Here is a 14,573-nt window from a genome sequence, read left to right as displayed (position 1 = left end):
AAATTGTTGTCATCAATAACAATCTTCACTTTCACTTAGACCGATTCAACACTAGCTTGACAAAATAACTCATCATGTTGTCAAGTCAAAACCGAAGACGAAAACGTTTATGGTCCTTCTTCTCCTCAGTTAGTATTTTCAAATCTCAAAACTCTTTCAAATGAACAATTCTAATCACAAACTTTTCTTTACTTAGTCAACATTTCCATGTGACCCAAGGATAGATTTCCATCGAACATTCAAACCCGCATCAACTTCAATCAATTCATCAAGATGACCATCTGTATCTCCATTGATTCCTCACCACCAAATTTAAACCAAGCGAGCTCAAGTTCAACCCCCAATGAACTTTTTCTTTCAAAAAAATCATCCACTGATTCACTCTAAGCTTTATACACTTTTAACAAAAGATTACCATCACCAATAGGTATGGGTAAAGGTCAATTGATGATTAATTAAAATTCAATCACAATCTATGTTTTATTTGAAATCGAGTTTTGGAATTCTTAAGTAAAGCATATCCAGATTTAATTGAAACATTGTTCCATCTAGTAGATTCATCATCTTTATTAAATTTAGACCAGTTTTACACACTTCTACTTTATCTCTACCTGATTCAATGGAAGAATCTTTACAAACTCATGATGGTCAAAATGCGATTTTTAATTCTTCTTGTTCAAATGATGGTGTAGTTCATGGATCATGCTTGATTTTAGGTTGATGAGTTCAGAAAAAATAAAGAAATAGTCTGGTTTTTGGAGATGGTTATAAGGTAATGGTCAATTACAACAAGATGCATTTGATGCTACCAAGTGTTTGAGATCTTTGGATCATTTTCTTCTTTTCTTTCCAACCTTTTTCCAAATTGACAGTTATGTTTCCTTTTTAATCTTTCCCAATGATCATTCTTCATTTTATACCTTGGGTAAATAGCTTTCTTGCAGTAATGACCTTTGTTTGGTGTGAGGCGATTTTTTTAGCCCATAGTGAGCTACAGTAACGATAACGTAACTGTTTCAGTCACGCTATCGGGTTCAGATAACGGGGAGAGTCTATATGAGTTACGCTATCCGCGATAACGTAGCTCTTCCAGGTACGTTACTTCCTGGTAAAATTTTGCGTTAGCGCATAAAGTTACTCTACGCGTAACATGTCATTTAGCTTAGAGTTGCGCTGCTGTCTCAGCGTTGTCAGGACCAATAAGAACATTGAAGCTAGAGTCTGGAGAAAAATTGAACAAGCAGCCCTTTTGAACCAGGGCGACCATGCTGACCAGATTAGTCGAAAGCTGAGGAACATGGAGGCAATCCGTGAAAGAAATCGGTTTTCCGTCGTGAGTTCCTGACACTGTACCGGTTCCAACGGCATTGATTTGCTGTCCATTTGCGACGTGAATGGTGGCGTGGCAAGGTCAATAATCAGTAAAGCTAAGTCAAGAGATGAACATAGATTGAGATGCGCCAGAGTCAAGAACAGGCTTTCCGGTGAGAGTTGCATTGAACAGGTAAGTAGTGAGAACCGTACCACTGATGGTAGCATTAGCAGTTCCACCGTTAGAGGATCGATTGTTGGAACGAACAGGTTTAAGATGAGGATGAAGTTGATAACACTTGGAAGAATTGTGAGCAGTGAGAGGATTATGAGTGCCGTTTAAACAACGCTCATAGGTGATGGCAAGTCTGGCTCGCCGCGCAGAAGAAAACGTGATGCGGGGCGTAGTGCTGCGTGTGGAGCAGCCGCTTTGTCGGCCGGATAGTGCACATGAGGTGAACTACGCCTTTCAGTAGCAATTTAAGCCCGTATTTTTTATTGAACTACGTTTCCAGCTACCGGATCCGGCTTTCAGCCACCATACCGCTAACCACCTTTCTGGAAAAGTTGATTCACCACTCCACCAATCAATCTACTGCCTTTCTGAACTGTTTGTGTATGATGGCATCAATTATCAGCGCCGTGGAACCTTCTCTCAATCTCACAACACCCAAATCGAAGGACAGTTCTCTCAGTTCTCTCGAAAACTGGCGAAAACTTCAACGCACGGTCCAAAGAAACCCCTTTTATGAGGTTCTACAAATCAGATAAGTTTCCCCCCTTCTGATTCTCTATCTCATCAACTACCGTACATCACAGTTGACCAGTGTCTTTTTTCTTACCAAAACCATCATTCCTCATTCCCTAACTCTTCATTTAACTTAACAACTTCATTTATAAACACTTCCGAAGTCTAGAACTCAATACTTCAGCATGTTAAACAAACAACCTACCATTCACCGTGTCCGGGTAGTGTTCGCTCGTCGACGAGCGCGCACGACTTCCCTTTCTGCCTCAAAGGGAGTTGGTGTGCGCTTGTCGACTAGCAAAGCCTACACAGACACGGTGATTGACTCCTTCCTCGCTTCCGGCTACGAAACCAATGATGTGTCTGTGTCTGCTCCTCCGTGTCGGTCATCTCGCATTGTCACACCAGCCAGACGAGCTCCTGGCATGATTACTCCCAGCTCTGACTCTCGATGTGCCCTTTGCAATTTCAACGGGGGAGTCAGAGATGTAAGGGATGGGCATGTCCACAGAAGGCGAGAACGATCAGCTTCTTTACCAGGCGATGAAGCAATTCGTGAACCAGCACGTAGTCGATCAACTACCATATCACGCCCTTCTGTAGGTGATATGTTCTTACAGTTGGCCTTGTTGTTTGGTCTAACTCACATTAATGTGCTTTACCACATCTGCTAGGTCACTCGTATTGTCAACCAAGGATGTTCCATCTCTGCCACCAATGCTGAGGTAGAACCCCCCACCAGTACCTCAATTGCTTTGCCCAGGGCTTTTCCCAGGCTCCCAAGAAGCAAAGCAACTGTCGAGCCTGAGGTCAGTCCTTTACTCATCTCATTCTGTTCATACAAAAGTACTAATTTGGCTGGTATCTCGATGATGACACTATCAATAGGAAACATCAGGCCCTCCGGAAGTGGACTTGGCACAAGATTCCGACAATGATAAAATGCGGATCAGAAAGAGAAAACGCAACCAGGTTGACGATTGTGAATATGATTCGCCATTCAAATACTATGGCCCACGGACTCATGGTGAACAGGGTGTACATCATGCCTATTTTATCTTTTCTTTCCTTATCTGGCAGTTCCCAAATCTATACACAGAGCTGATACAAAGTTTCTTTATTATTTATGTAGCCAATCGACCTACCAGGGCTATCGTTTCCTTGTCTATGGTGTAACAAGGTGGTTCGGGTCAGCGGCAGCTCGCGATCCAATCTCAAAGCGCATCGAGATGGTCACAACCAACCTGGGAGGTCTGGAGCCGGCTGTCATCGCCGTCAGCTAGCAATCTCGGCTGGTGCTAAGCTTCCTCCCACCGTTTCTGAATTACGCGCTGAAAGCCTACGTCAAAATCACCAGGCATCCCTCAACTCTTTCGTCAACTTGGCACCCATGTTTTCCAATTGTACTCTTAACCAATGCTTAACGGTCTGGCAAGTATCCCATGTGTTGCCCTTCATTCTGATTGAAGATCCGATTCTCAAGTCGATTATCCATTGGCTCCGCCCCAACGCACGAGTTTTTGGTCGCAAGTGGTCAGCTGAGGAGGCCAAACGATTGTACCTGTCACTTTGTGATTTGGTGATTGAAAAGGAGCTCAAGGTATGTATAATCATCTTGTATCTTTTCTATATTCTATCCTTCTTATCTTCTATATCTTCTATTCTTCTTTCACAGTTTTGGTTTTACATAAACTAACTCCCCCATTTCTTTTACAGGAATTGAGTAGCAAGTTCTGTTTAGTTCAAGATGTATGGACGGTTAAAGGTAATCTACATGCATTCATTGGTGCATCAGTTTCTTACATCAAGAACGACTGGACGTAGGTGGTTAGGCACCTCAGTATGAAGCTTGTTGCGTGGCATCACAAGGGAAATTTACTCGCTGAGCCTATGGTAGCTATTTTGAAAAAAAATAACCTCTATCAAAAGATAAGTCTCTTCTAAATCCGTCATTTCTTTGTTTCAACTTTTCTTTTTCTTGTTTTATTTATCCTGACATAAGCTTCTATATTACATGCTTGCTAGTGTATCCGACTCAGGAAGTAACAACTTCACCATGGGCCGCGAGATCCATTGACAGCTGGAGGAGGAAAGTTTCATTGCCAATCATCAGCTTGCTTGGAACCCGACAACGATGTCGATCCATTGCTTCTGCCACAAGATGGGGCTGGTTGTCAAGGCAGGTCTTGATGCGCTTGGAATGAAACCAAGACGCATTCGTCATAGCACTTTGGGTAGGTTTCCGGAGGTTCAAGTGATGGCTGTAATTGATGAGGCAGAGGAGGTACTTGATGTCTCCAACACCACTGATTTGGATCGGGGTGGTAATATCAGTGATGATGATGATGACTTGGATAGCAATCACAGTAGTGATTCTAATGAATCAACTCCTGATTCTGATCAAGGCAAAGAAGAAGATGCTGAACAGCAAGATGAGCCTCAAAATTACCAAAATCGCAAGAAAGCTTATCTTCTTGGTGACACATGTATGAAACAACTGGCTAAAGATGTATGTTCTTTTTTTGTGAAATTCTAATCTTTAGTCTGATATATTAATTTTGCATAATTTTTTGTTTTATTTGTTTGTTCACATTGTTAGATGGACACAGTGAACAAGAAGCTGACCCGGTCAAGCGGTCACCGGGCCAACTTCAATCGGCGTCGAGAGAGGGCTAATGACCAGCGTAAAGTAGAAAAATTACCTCAACTGAAGGCCCTTCTATCAGGCCATGGTATCCGATGGGGCATTCAGGCTGAACGTTGGGAGAGAATGTGGGCGGCTCGAGATGTAAGTTGTATTTGTCTATTTCTTTGATGATATGAGTTTGATACTGACTAATGTAATCCTTCTTTCAGCTCATTGATAGAGTTATGAAAGACGATCTGGCCGAAGTCCATTCTAAGAAGCACCGTCCAAAGAAGGATGGTAAGAAATACGGCTATTTTGAAGAGGCGATCTTTTCAGTGGCAGATTGGCAAGCGATGAGAGACATGTTGGACATTCTCACTGTGAGTCTTTTTTATTTAAACTCAAAATTGATTTCTTAATTAAATCTCAAATTCAATGTCTTACAATTTTGAAACATTGCTCTTCATTACAGTCTTACAAGATATAACTTGTGACATGGAGGGGAATAAACCTACTGGATGTTTAGTTTTGGTCAAGTATGTTCAGCTCAAGGCCGCAATGGACAAACGATTAAAGCGAATGCACTCGAATGATCCACTTTACCCCATGGTGGACATCATGATTGATAAAATTATTTCATATTTAAATGAATCTCTTGAATGCGACACACTTATTCTAGCCGCTATCTTCCACCCCGGTCTTAGAGTCAAAATTTTTACTCACTCTTTTGGGATGGGCTCTGAAGGCAACAATCGTGCTGAGGAACTATTGAGACTTGTTTTTACTGAAAAACGTCAAGAACTTAAAATCAATAATCAACCAGCAGCTACTCCTCCACGATGCGATTCCCCTGAGGCTGACAGTTTTGGATCAAAAGCCTTGAATTTCTTTGACAAGGTCGTAACGTCAAGTGAGCTTGATGAGCTTGATCGATACCTCCAAGGTATTGATCCAATGGTATCTGGTGGTTTAAACAATCCACAATTTGTGTTGGATTGGTGGAAGGTATGTGAAAGTTTCTCATTCTTGTCACCTTGGATCTAATTGTATAACATACTAATATTCATTTCATCACAGGCTCATGCCGGTAAATACCCAGTATTATCACTATTGGCTCAAGATTATCTAGCAACACCAGCTGCTTCTGGTGCACCAGAAAGATCTTTCTCTGTCGCCGGAAAAATTTGTGTTGCCGAACGTGGTGGTTTAGTTCCTCGAATGATCAAGATGTTAGTAAGTAGTCAATTATGGACCTTAGAAGGTATACCCTTAAAAGGTGATTTTGAGGAGGTGGGAAAGGTGATTGAGTTTGCAAAGAGAGCAATTCAAAAGAAGACCAGAAATACTTGTTTTGAATTTTTAATTCAATTCATCATTTTTATATTTCTTGACACTCGTTTCCCCCGTTCTCCCTCTTGTTAACCTTTCTTTACAATCTTGACAATGAAAGTTCTTAATGTTTCTTTACTGTCCTTACGTCAAAGCCTGTTTTATCTTGTTTTTTTTTCACCTTTTCACAAAGATGAAAAAAACGCTTTTTTTCGCCCAAAACACTGTGAAACGCTGTGATGAAAAACCGCGCTTCCAACTACCATCTTGTGACAAAAGCCCGCCTAAGTTACCGCTACAGCTACCAAGTCTGTCTACCAAAAAAAAAGCTACGTTACCAAGATCAAGGCTTGCAGCGCTGCGTAGCACGGCGAGCCAGGCTTGGTGATGGTACGGCGTTCAGCGACTAGAGCAGCAGGGGCTGGAGAAGTGGAGGGTTGATAATCTAACACAAGTTGTTGGAGGTGTTCAAATACTTGGTCAAGAGTGAGTAGTGTGTCGGCAGTCTCAGCAGTGTGAGCCAATAAGTCTCTAGTAGAATGGTAACGAGGAGAAAGCTTAAATAGTAACATATGTGCAAGTATATCATCATCAATTTTAAAAGATACCTCAGTCATTTCATGAGTAATCTTGCAGTATTCAGTGAGAAAAGATTCAAGTGAACTATCAGAGCATTTGAGATTTAAAAATTCACGTAAAATACGGGCACGATTACGAGCTTTGGTAGAGGCATATAGTTTAACTAACGCATCCCAGATGGCCTTAGGATCTTTAATGTTGGTGGGATTGATAACTAAGGCGCAATTTTCTGGACTTAATTTTCGGGAGATAAACCCGGCAGCTTTCTTGCGTCCGCGTTGATAGTCAAGCTTGATCGCGGCAGTGGCGTCCTTGTTGGGTTCAGCTTCAGTACCATCTACAATACCATCTAAATCACCCTCCATAAAATGGGCAAGCATCAACGGTGACCACCGTTGCCAATCATGCTCCAAAGGAGCAATGTCTTTGGCTTCAGAGGTAGATTGAGTGGTTGACATGATGAAAGGATCAGGAGAGATGGTGATAGTGCTCGATGACTGAGAGTGGGTTGGTGACGATGAATGATTGGTGCTGGATTTGTTCGGTGATTCGAAGCTCATGAATAGCAGTAGCGCTTAAGTCTGATTAAGACGAATATGCTGGGCTCATAACCTAATGATGTAACGAAGGCCAGGTGACTGGTAGAGAGTCACGTATTAGTGATGTAGTTAAGCGCTGCGGCTGAAGTCACTAATAAGTGAGCAAGAAAGAAATGCACCTGTCGTAAAGGTGGCACAAATAAAGAGATGAGAAGTTTGAGTGAAGAAAACAATTAGAACACACAAACTACAGCTCTTTATAGTGAGAATTCTTTCTAGACATAGGTTTAGTATTCGAGAGTGGTTGTGAGTATCATTCACCACATTGGGATGAGTGGTCATAGAGCTGAAACGAGAAGAGAAAAAGAACAGCGTAGAACAAATAGTTATGGACCTAAAGAAGAATGAATAGGATGTTGGCTATTTTTATAGAAGGAGAGAAACATGATCAAAAAGAGAAAAATAAGAAAACAGCGACTTCAATAATATGAGTATTCCCTTGAGATGCAAGCTTCTCCCACACAAGTGGCATATATAGCTAGCCTCTTCATCAAGCTTCAATACATAACCAACAATGAATCATACTGTTTGTAGTATCATTGAACAATTCCTCACTACTACCTGGCAACTTGCAACAACATATCCCAAGATGGCCCGACTCTGAATGTTGTCAATGTTTTTTGAGGAACCATCATGTTTAAGTATATGAAATATGAGTATTCCCTTGAGATGCAAGCTTCTCCCACACAAGTGGCATATATAGCTAGCTTTTGCTCAAGAAATTTATGCCGTATTCTACAGTCGCTAAAGGCTGAATTCAGCTACCCTTTTGACCCGGGGCCAGCCCCGGTCCCAATTTTGGGGGTTTGAATTTCCAAAAAAATAGTTTTTTAGCATCTTCAAATCTTCAAGAACCCATCATATTATACCAGAATTAAAGCTTTCAGGGCTCAACGGAGAGTCTATAAGGCCCAACAGACTTCCAACTAGTCAAAATCAGTGTTCAAGGTGGTAATTGATCTGATTTTGTGGCCAACCTTTTGTTACGGCTAGAGCTATTAAGTACTTAAGCTAGCGGGCCTAAGTACTTAGGTGGCTAAGGTACTACGTTTATTAGCATAATACAGCCTAAATATATGCTTAGGTCCCAAAATGTGGGAATTTTAGTAAAACAAAATAATCAACTTTTGAACCGTTCAACTTTTTTGATTTTTTTTTACATTTTCAGATTGAGCTCATTCAGCCCATTCCATGAATGTCCTGGTATAGAGTGTAGTGTAGAATTGAGTTAGGGTAACACCGGGTCAAAGTTGAAATTTTGATCTTGCGGGCGAGGGGTAGTTGGAATCTGGCTTTAGCGACTGTATGTCCTACAACCTACACATCCCTTGTTCTGAAATGCCTCCTCCAAGATTGTAGCAAGTACACGGAATCTAATTTGGGGTGGATTTGGGAATCATTGAGGATAGGTATCTGGGTACTGAAAACTAACATCATGCACATGTTCCTGCCACATGATTACAGCGAGTAAGATCACAAATAATTGACATGTTAATTGCATCTTGGGACTAATATGAGGATAGGAAATTGGCAATAACAGCTTCTATGAGATAAGAACTAATTTTCAGACTTCATACGCAAAACAATGTGTCAACAAGCAACGTATATGTAACCGTGTCTATGAGAATATCAGAAATGAAATTTCAATAGCTCAATGCTACATTATTGAAGAAAGCACATGAGCTCAACTCTTGGAATGAACATATCCTAGAATTGGGAGCTTTGGCCAACAATCTGTGAAGCACTTCACAGCACTGAGGAGATATATAAGGAGGAATTTCCAATGGAGAGTAAACAATATTTTCTGGCAAACTCCTACCACCGCCTGAAAAGGAATCTAAAGCAGTAGATAACAAACGAAAAGTCAGTAAGGATTTAGTTGTGGAATACCAGAGGTCTTTCTTTGGTCGTAGTACATACCGGACTTGAAAGGATCCCTGCCCGTTACTAATTGGTATAAGATCACACCTAAAGACCAATAATCGCCAGCTCTTGATTGTTCATTCCGGAGAACAACTTCCGGACCTTTAGTTTCTCGGCTATCGCAATCTTCATAGGCCCAAACATCCTCATGGCCTATATTCAAATGGGGATCCAAGGCTGAAGCAAAGTCTGATATTTTGATTATACCATCGTAAGTAACAAGGACATTGTTGAGCGTGAGATCTCTATGTATGATTCCCTTGGCGTGTATATAGTCAAGTCCATCGGCTATTTGGAGTATATATTGTTTTGCGAGACCCTCTGGCATGCGCGATTGTCGAATCAATTGTGCAAGATTCGTTGAAGCTAGCTCCATCATTATACAAGCGGTCTTCGAGTAGAATCTACATCCGAAAAATCTGACAATGCAAGGGTGGTCAAGAGTCCTCAAAATTTCGACTTCGCGCCTGATAGAGGGGGTTGGTTTGTTGCCTCGCGGTCCAGGGGATGGAATAACTTTTAAGGCAAACGTAGCTGGACGAAAACGGGCTTCGGCTTTTACGACGATCGAATAACCGCTCGACGAAACCTTTTCAAATATCGAAAATTCGTTCATAATTGGGATTTTATCTATGAGAGCGACGGCATTTCCTAGTAAGTCGCCACTTGAGTGATTATTGATCATGATTAGGTGATAAGAAGCGATTTTTATGAGGTGATAGGTTGTCTAAGATAGAAAAGGCAGGAAGTCGATCGAACCTGGGAGAAAGTTCAGAGTAAGATATATATCAGACTTGATTATAAAAACTGGAGCGAAGATAGAAAAGGTAGTAAGGTAACCAAAAAAGAGATGAATTGTGATAGAGGGGACGAAGCGTGAAAGAAAATATACCAGACTTGATGGTGGATGAGTTGCGTAGTTAGAGTCAGGTGGTTTGAGTTGAGTGTTTGAGTTGAACAGTTTGACTACAGACGGCGGATTTATATACCATAGGTAAGGCGAAGGATGAGGGAAATTTTGACGCAGAATCTGAGCTGAGGGCATTAGATGTCATCAACAAATGCTATGTAATCGTAAAATCTGATAAAAGGTTAATAAAGCCTTGTGAAAGTCATTTACCACAGCTTGCAGATGCAGATGCTTCTTTTCATTGGTTGAATCAGTGTCAGAGATGTGAGTTAGACATTATGAGGAATCACAAACCTCAGTAAAAAACGGTGTATTGAGATCAAGCTTATGTCAGACGTCCTTCCTTCGGAAGGTGATGTGAAAGCGAAGGCATCGAGTTGAAGTTAAACACTTTATATCTTCGGGATGCAGAAGAATCTATGATATTTTTGCAACTTCATCAGCACCTGGTTCAATAGCTTAACACCCAGTGAACAGCTTGTAGCCTTATAGCCCGAACTGATTGCGAGAGCTACGACTCGTTGAGTCTACCACCTGAGAAGAGCCGCGCAAAGAGTGAATTCATCAGCAGGAAAATCACAATTGTGTTTATTGAGATGTAATCTCAGGGGATAGATTTGGGACTTCATAGATATTGCTTACCAAATTTTGCACATCTGTAGCGCACTACAAACACACGGATCTCTCTTTTTGTTTCAGTTGAAAAATATTGAAACAAAATCGACTCAGTTCGCGCCATCCATAGTCATCAGTTGACTAAAGATACGTACGCACTGCTATGGAAGTAGATACATCTCTGGGCTCGAAAATCGATCTAATAACGCCCCAAAGTCAAAACGCTCATCATATATACTCAGAATGCGACCATAGGATAACCTGCGCAGGATTTATTCACAAAATCTGACGAAATAGCTGATGATGATCGGCTTTCATTCAGACCTTATCAGGTACCTCTAAGAGAAGTTGGCCAGATTGATTTCGCGTCCTTTGAAGTTGGCTTGAGATACAAACGAACACTGCGAGTGCAAAAAGCAGAGACTCCAAGCACCAAAAGAGCTGAGTATCGATTCTTATTTCGTTGAGAAAAGTCAATAGGACCGCGCAAAATGCATATACCACAGTTGATACCTATGCTCCATCTCATTTACATTGACTAAAGCCTTCTCAAGCATCTTTCAAAAAATTATAATCGATCGAAAGTCGGATCTTTGGTGATTGTGCGTCAGATAACTTACTAAAGAAGTTACATAGCAGAGTTCATCAGAATATCACCAAAAGCGCGAAGCATGAATTTCCAAAATCCGCGCTCATCAAAGCAGCAAAGCGATTTTATATAGACGCAACTGATGAAGTTGAGAACCCTGGTTCTTATTGGTACAAAATTTATCATAAATTCAAATCAGGACGTTTCAGAATGCAGATAAACGTCAGGTTTGCACAATTGGGACAGGAAATATCATTTTGAGAGCTAGGCAAAGTAAATGTCTATACATACGGGTATCATCAGCTACCAACATTGTTGAACCAGAACCAAAAATCACATCCCCCTAAATCATTTTTATTAGAAATCGATCCTATCTCAAAGGCATGGTGAGATCTGAGTGGTGGGTGGCTTATGAGGAGCTTATAAGTGGGGGCGGGTAGAAATGAGCTGCGCACAAAGATCTCCATCCATCTTTTTACAAAACTATTCACATTCACAAGACGCAGAAGGGAGTATGATATGCTTCCTATCTCGCTCTCACTCGGTCACGGGCAAAAGCTAAACCCATACACATCAAAGTTCTACCCGGATCTCTCTCTTCTGTGATAAAGCTGAGGGATCTGACTGGCAGTTTACTCTGAAAAAGATTGAGGCTCTTTAGTACAAACACGGCTGGTAATCTTCACCACAAAAGATAATAAATATGAATGAAAGCAAAGAAAAAATATTTCAGGAGAATAAAACGAAGGAAGAGTACAGTGTGAAGAGTGCAAAGCCATCTGATTTTTTTAAACGAAGTAGATCCAAAAAGTACATTACTACCCCAGTGGAAAATTGAGAAAGAATACTTGATTTTACATCTACATACATTATAATCATGTTGTACGCTTGAAATGCATAGGAGCGCGCCTCTATGGTTATTGTGCAGATATCATGTTGTGATTGAGATTGCATCTCATTTTGGCGAGGTTCAAAAGCCTTTTTTACGGGTATGATAGAGAACAATTCTTGCAATTAAATGACACCATTGTGAGATGATGTTGCAAGTCCAACTATCGCACCTGCATGCTCAAAAGAGTTCAATCCTGAAGGATGAACCGAAAAATATTAAAACTCAGCCCACTTTCTTTTTGCGACTTGAAGAGTTCGAGAAGTTTGGCATTGAATTCCTCACAAGAGAAGATTCACCCGGCACTCAGTGAATCAGATTCGAAATTATTTGATGACAAGATCGGTGATCATGTTTATGCGATCACTTTTGCGCCTGGTCCTTTCAAAAGTTATTCACTTAGTGCGCAGTCCACACCGCTAGCTAATGCTGACCTCAGCTGCATCGTGGATTAACACCAATCTGTTTGGTAAAGACAGCCTAACGCTTTTCGAGAGTTTGTTCACGCGCGCCCAATGCGCCCCAGTCACAGTGGTGCCCGCGCCGCTCCGGCGGCCGATGTCTTGCGCTTACAACACCAGGTCCACATCTGTCCTCATACCTTTTGTGATGTTCCGATCCTCCGTTTATACGATTGATCTTCTGCCATTGATTTGATGAATCCTCCATGTAAGGAGATGATTGCGGGATGCAGTAATCATAATGAGTAATCATAATGATATTCAAAGTGACCACGACGCATTCTTTATCGATTAAAAAAAGGAAAAAAGGCCTATTCAACCAGCTGCATTTTCGGTTTAAGGATCCACGTCCTGATCCTGTGTGGACTGTCGTTCACGAGAGAAACTCGAGTTCGAATGAGCCGATCGAATCAATCAACGTAGCTGATATACCATAGCTTTTTGCTCTCAATACAGGTCTTTGCGGAGACTTGAAGTGTGCAACCGAGCCAAAGTTGCAATACTAGTGAAGGTCGTACATAAGATCAACTCGGAATCATACCATTGCTAGCGATCGTCGTCCACTTTCTGCGGGTATTTTAGAATGTATATAATATTAATAAGGATATGATAGTTCCTGGGCAAAGTCGCGCTGCTGGCAAAAGCCCAACCTCACATCTGAAACCAAAGCCCGCGAATTACACACAAGAGGGTGACGTACCACCCTACCGAGCCAGCTCCAGCTATCCGACTACCTCACAGGTTATTAATTAAAATCAATTAGGTTTTAAGCTGAAGGTGGGTTGATCAAGAGCATGTCACTCCAGAACAAACATCATCCCGCGACATCCTGGGGGCCTTTTCACGTTGTATGCATTTCCATTCAGACCCATATGACCACGAACACAGCTCAGCCATGTAAAATTTCAAGTTGGACCATCAGGAGGTTTGTGAACCCCTCCTGCAGAGAAAATCCCAATGATTTCTGAACTTTGATGAATCCTACCGCTGCATCAAGATTCAATACCCAATGATGAACGATACCTTTTGTAGTATCACTAATCAATTCCTCACTGCTCTCTGGCAAGTTGTAACAGCATGTCTCAAGATGGCCTTTTGTCAAATGGTGTCAATCTCGTTTGAGGGGGCATCATGCTGAAGTATACAAAATATAAGGTTTCTCTTGAGATGTAAGCTGATGGCATATAGGTGGCATGAATAGCCAGTCTTTTTTGGAAATCCTTTCTCTTTCTTATTCCCTGAGACCTAAAAACCTTTGGTTTACAACACTGATGATGAGTACATTGAAAATGATAATTTACAGTGAGTTTCACCAGGGTAAATTTTGGAGCCTTTTTAGAGACGCTCAGTTGAGACACATAATGATTCCTGAGCAGTTTTTCTGATTGACAAATCATTTTTGGCAAAAGAACCCCCATGGCACTCTTTTTTCACTTGTGGATGACTCTTATCAGTCAAAAAAAAACCTTTGGTACCAGTACAATTTCAATAGCACTGCACTGTCAGTTTCTTCCAAATGTCCCTGTTAAGTCTCAAAAACTGAAGAGACGGGACAAGTCCTTTCATTTTTCTAGATCCATGTTGAGGGGTATCAAAATGTGGATGTATCTTAAGAGTCAATTTGAGCTGTGAGACTTGCCAGATTATCTAGATTTGTCTTGGTAGCTCTCATGAAACCAAGACACAATAATCCCTTCCCTGCAAGCAGGATGGATCAATTGTAATAATCCACAAGGCATTGTTTCTCCCATGAATCTCTCAGGCGGGTAGCTTCTAGCTGCTTAAAGTTATTTGCATCAGGGTGGAGAGGCTCAATGGGAAAGAACCCCCATGCCAAGTCAAGGGCGCCGTTACAGCCTTTGGTACATAGGACCCGGCATCACACCAAGTCTGTATTGGGGACGGTTATCCGATGGGCTGAAATGTTTGACACACAATTGAAGCCTGATGGTAAAGAGTAGCGAATTGACATTTGCCACTTCAAAAACCAG

General features: G+C 41.4%; 1 protein-coding gene across 1 annotated transcript; it reads right to left on the bottom strand.

Moving 5' to 3' along the window:
• Positions 1-8,838: 8,838 nt before the first annotated feature.
• Positions 8,839-9,734, bottom strand: MELLADRAFT_33138 (uncharacterized protein; the record flags this gene model as incomplete). Its single annotated transcript, XM_007404935.1, has 2 exons — positions 8,839-8,999; positions 9,086-9,734. 2 exons carry the CDS (start codon positions 9,732-9,734, stop codon positions 8,839-8,841), a joined length of 810 nt encoding a protein of 269 aa, XP_007404997.1.
• Between the last annotated feature and the right edge of the window lie 4,839 nt (positions 9,735-14,573).

This window comes from Melampsora larici-populina (assembly GCF_000204055.1).
Source record: "Melampsora larici-populina 98AG31 unplaced genomic scaffold MELLAscaffold_3, whole genome shotgun sequence".
NCBI lineage: Eukaryota > Fungi > Basidiomycota > Pucciniomycetes > Pucciniales > Melampsoraceae > Melampsora > Melampsora laricis-populina.
The sequence above is the reverse complement of the archived record's forward strand: the minus strand, read 5'-3'. Positions and strand labels throughout refer to the sequence as shown.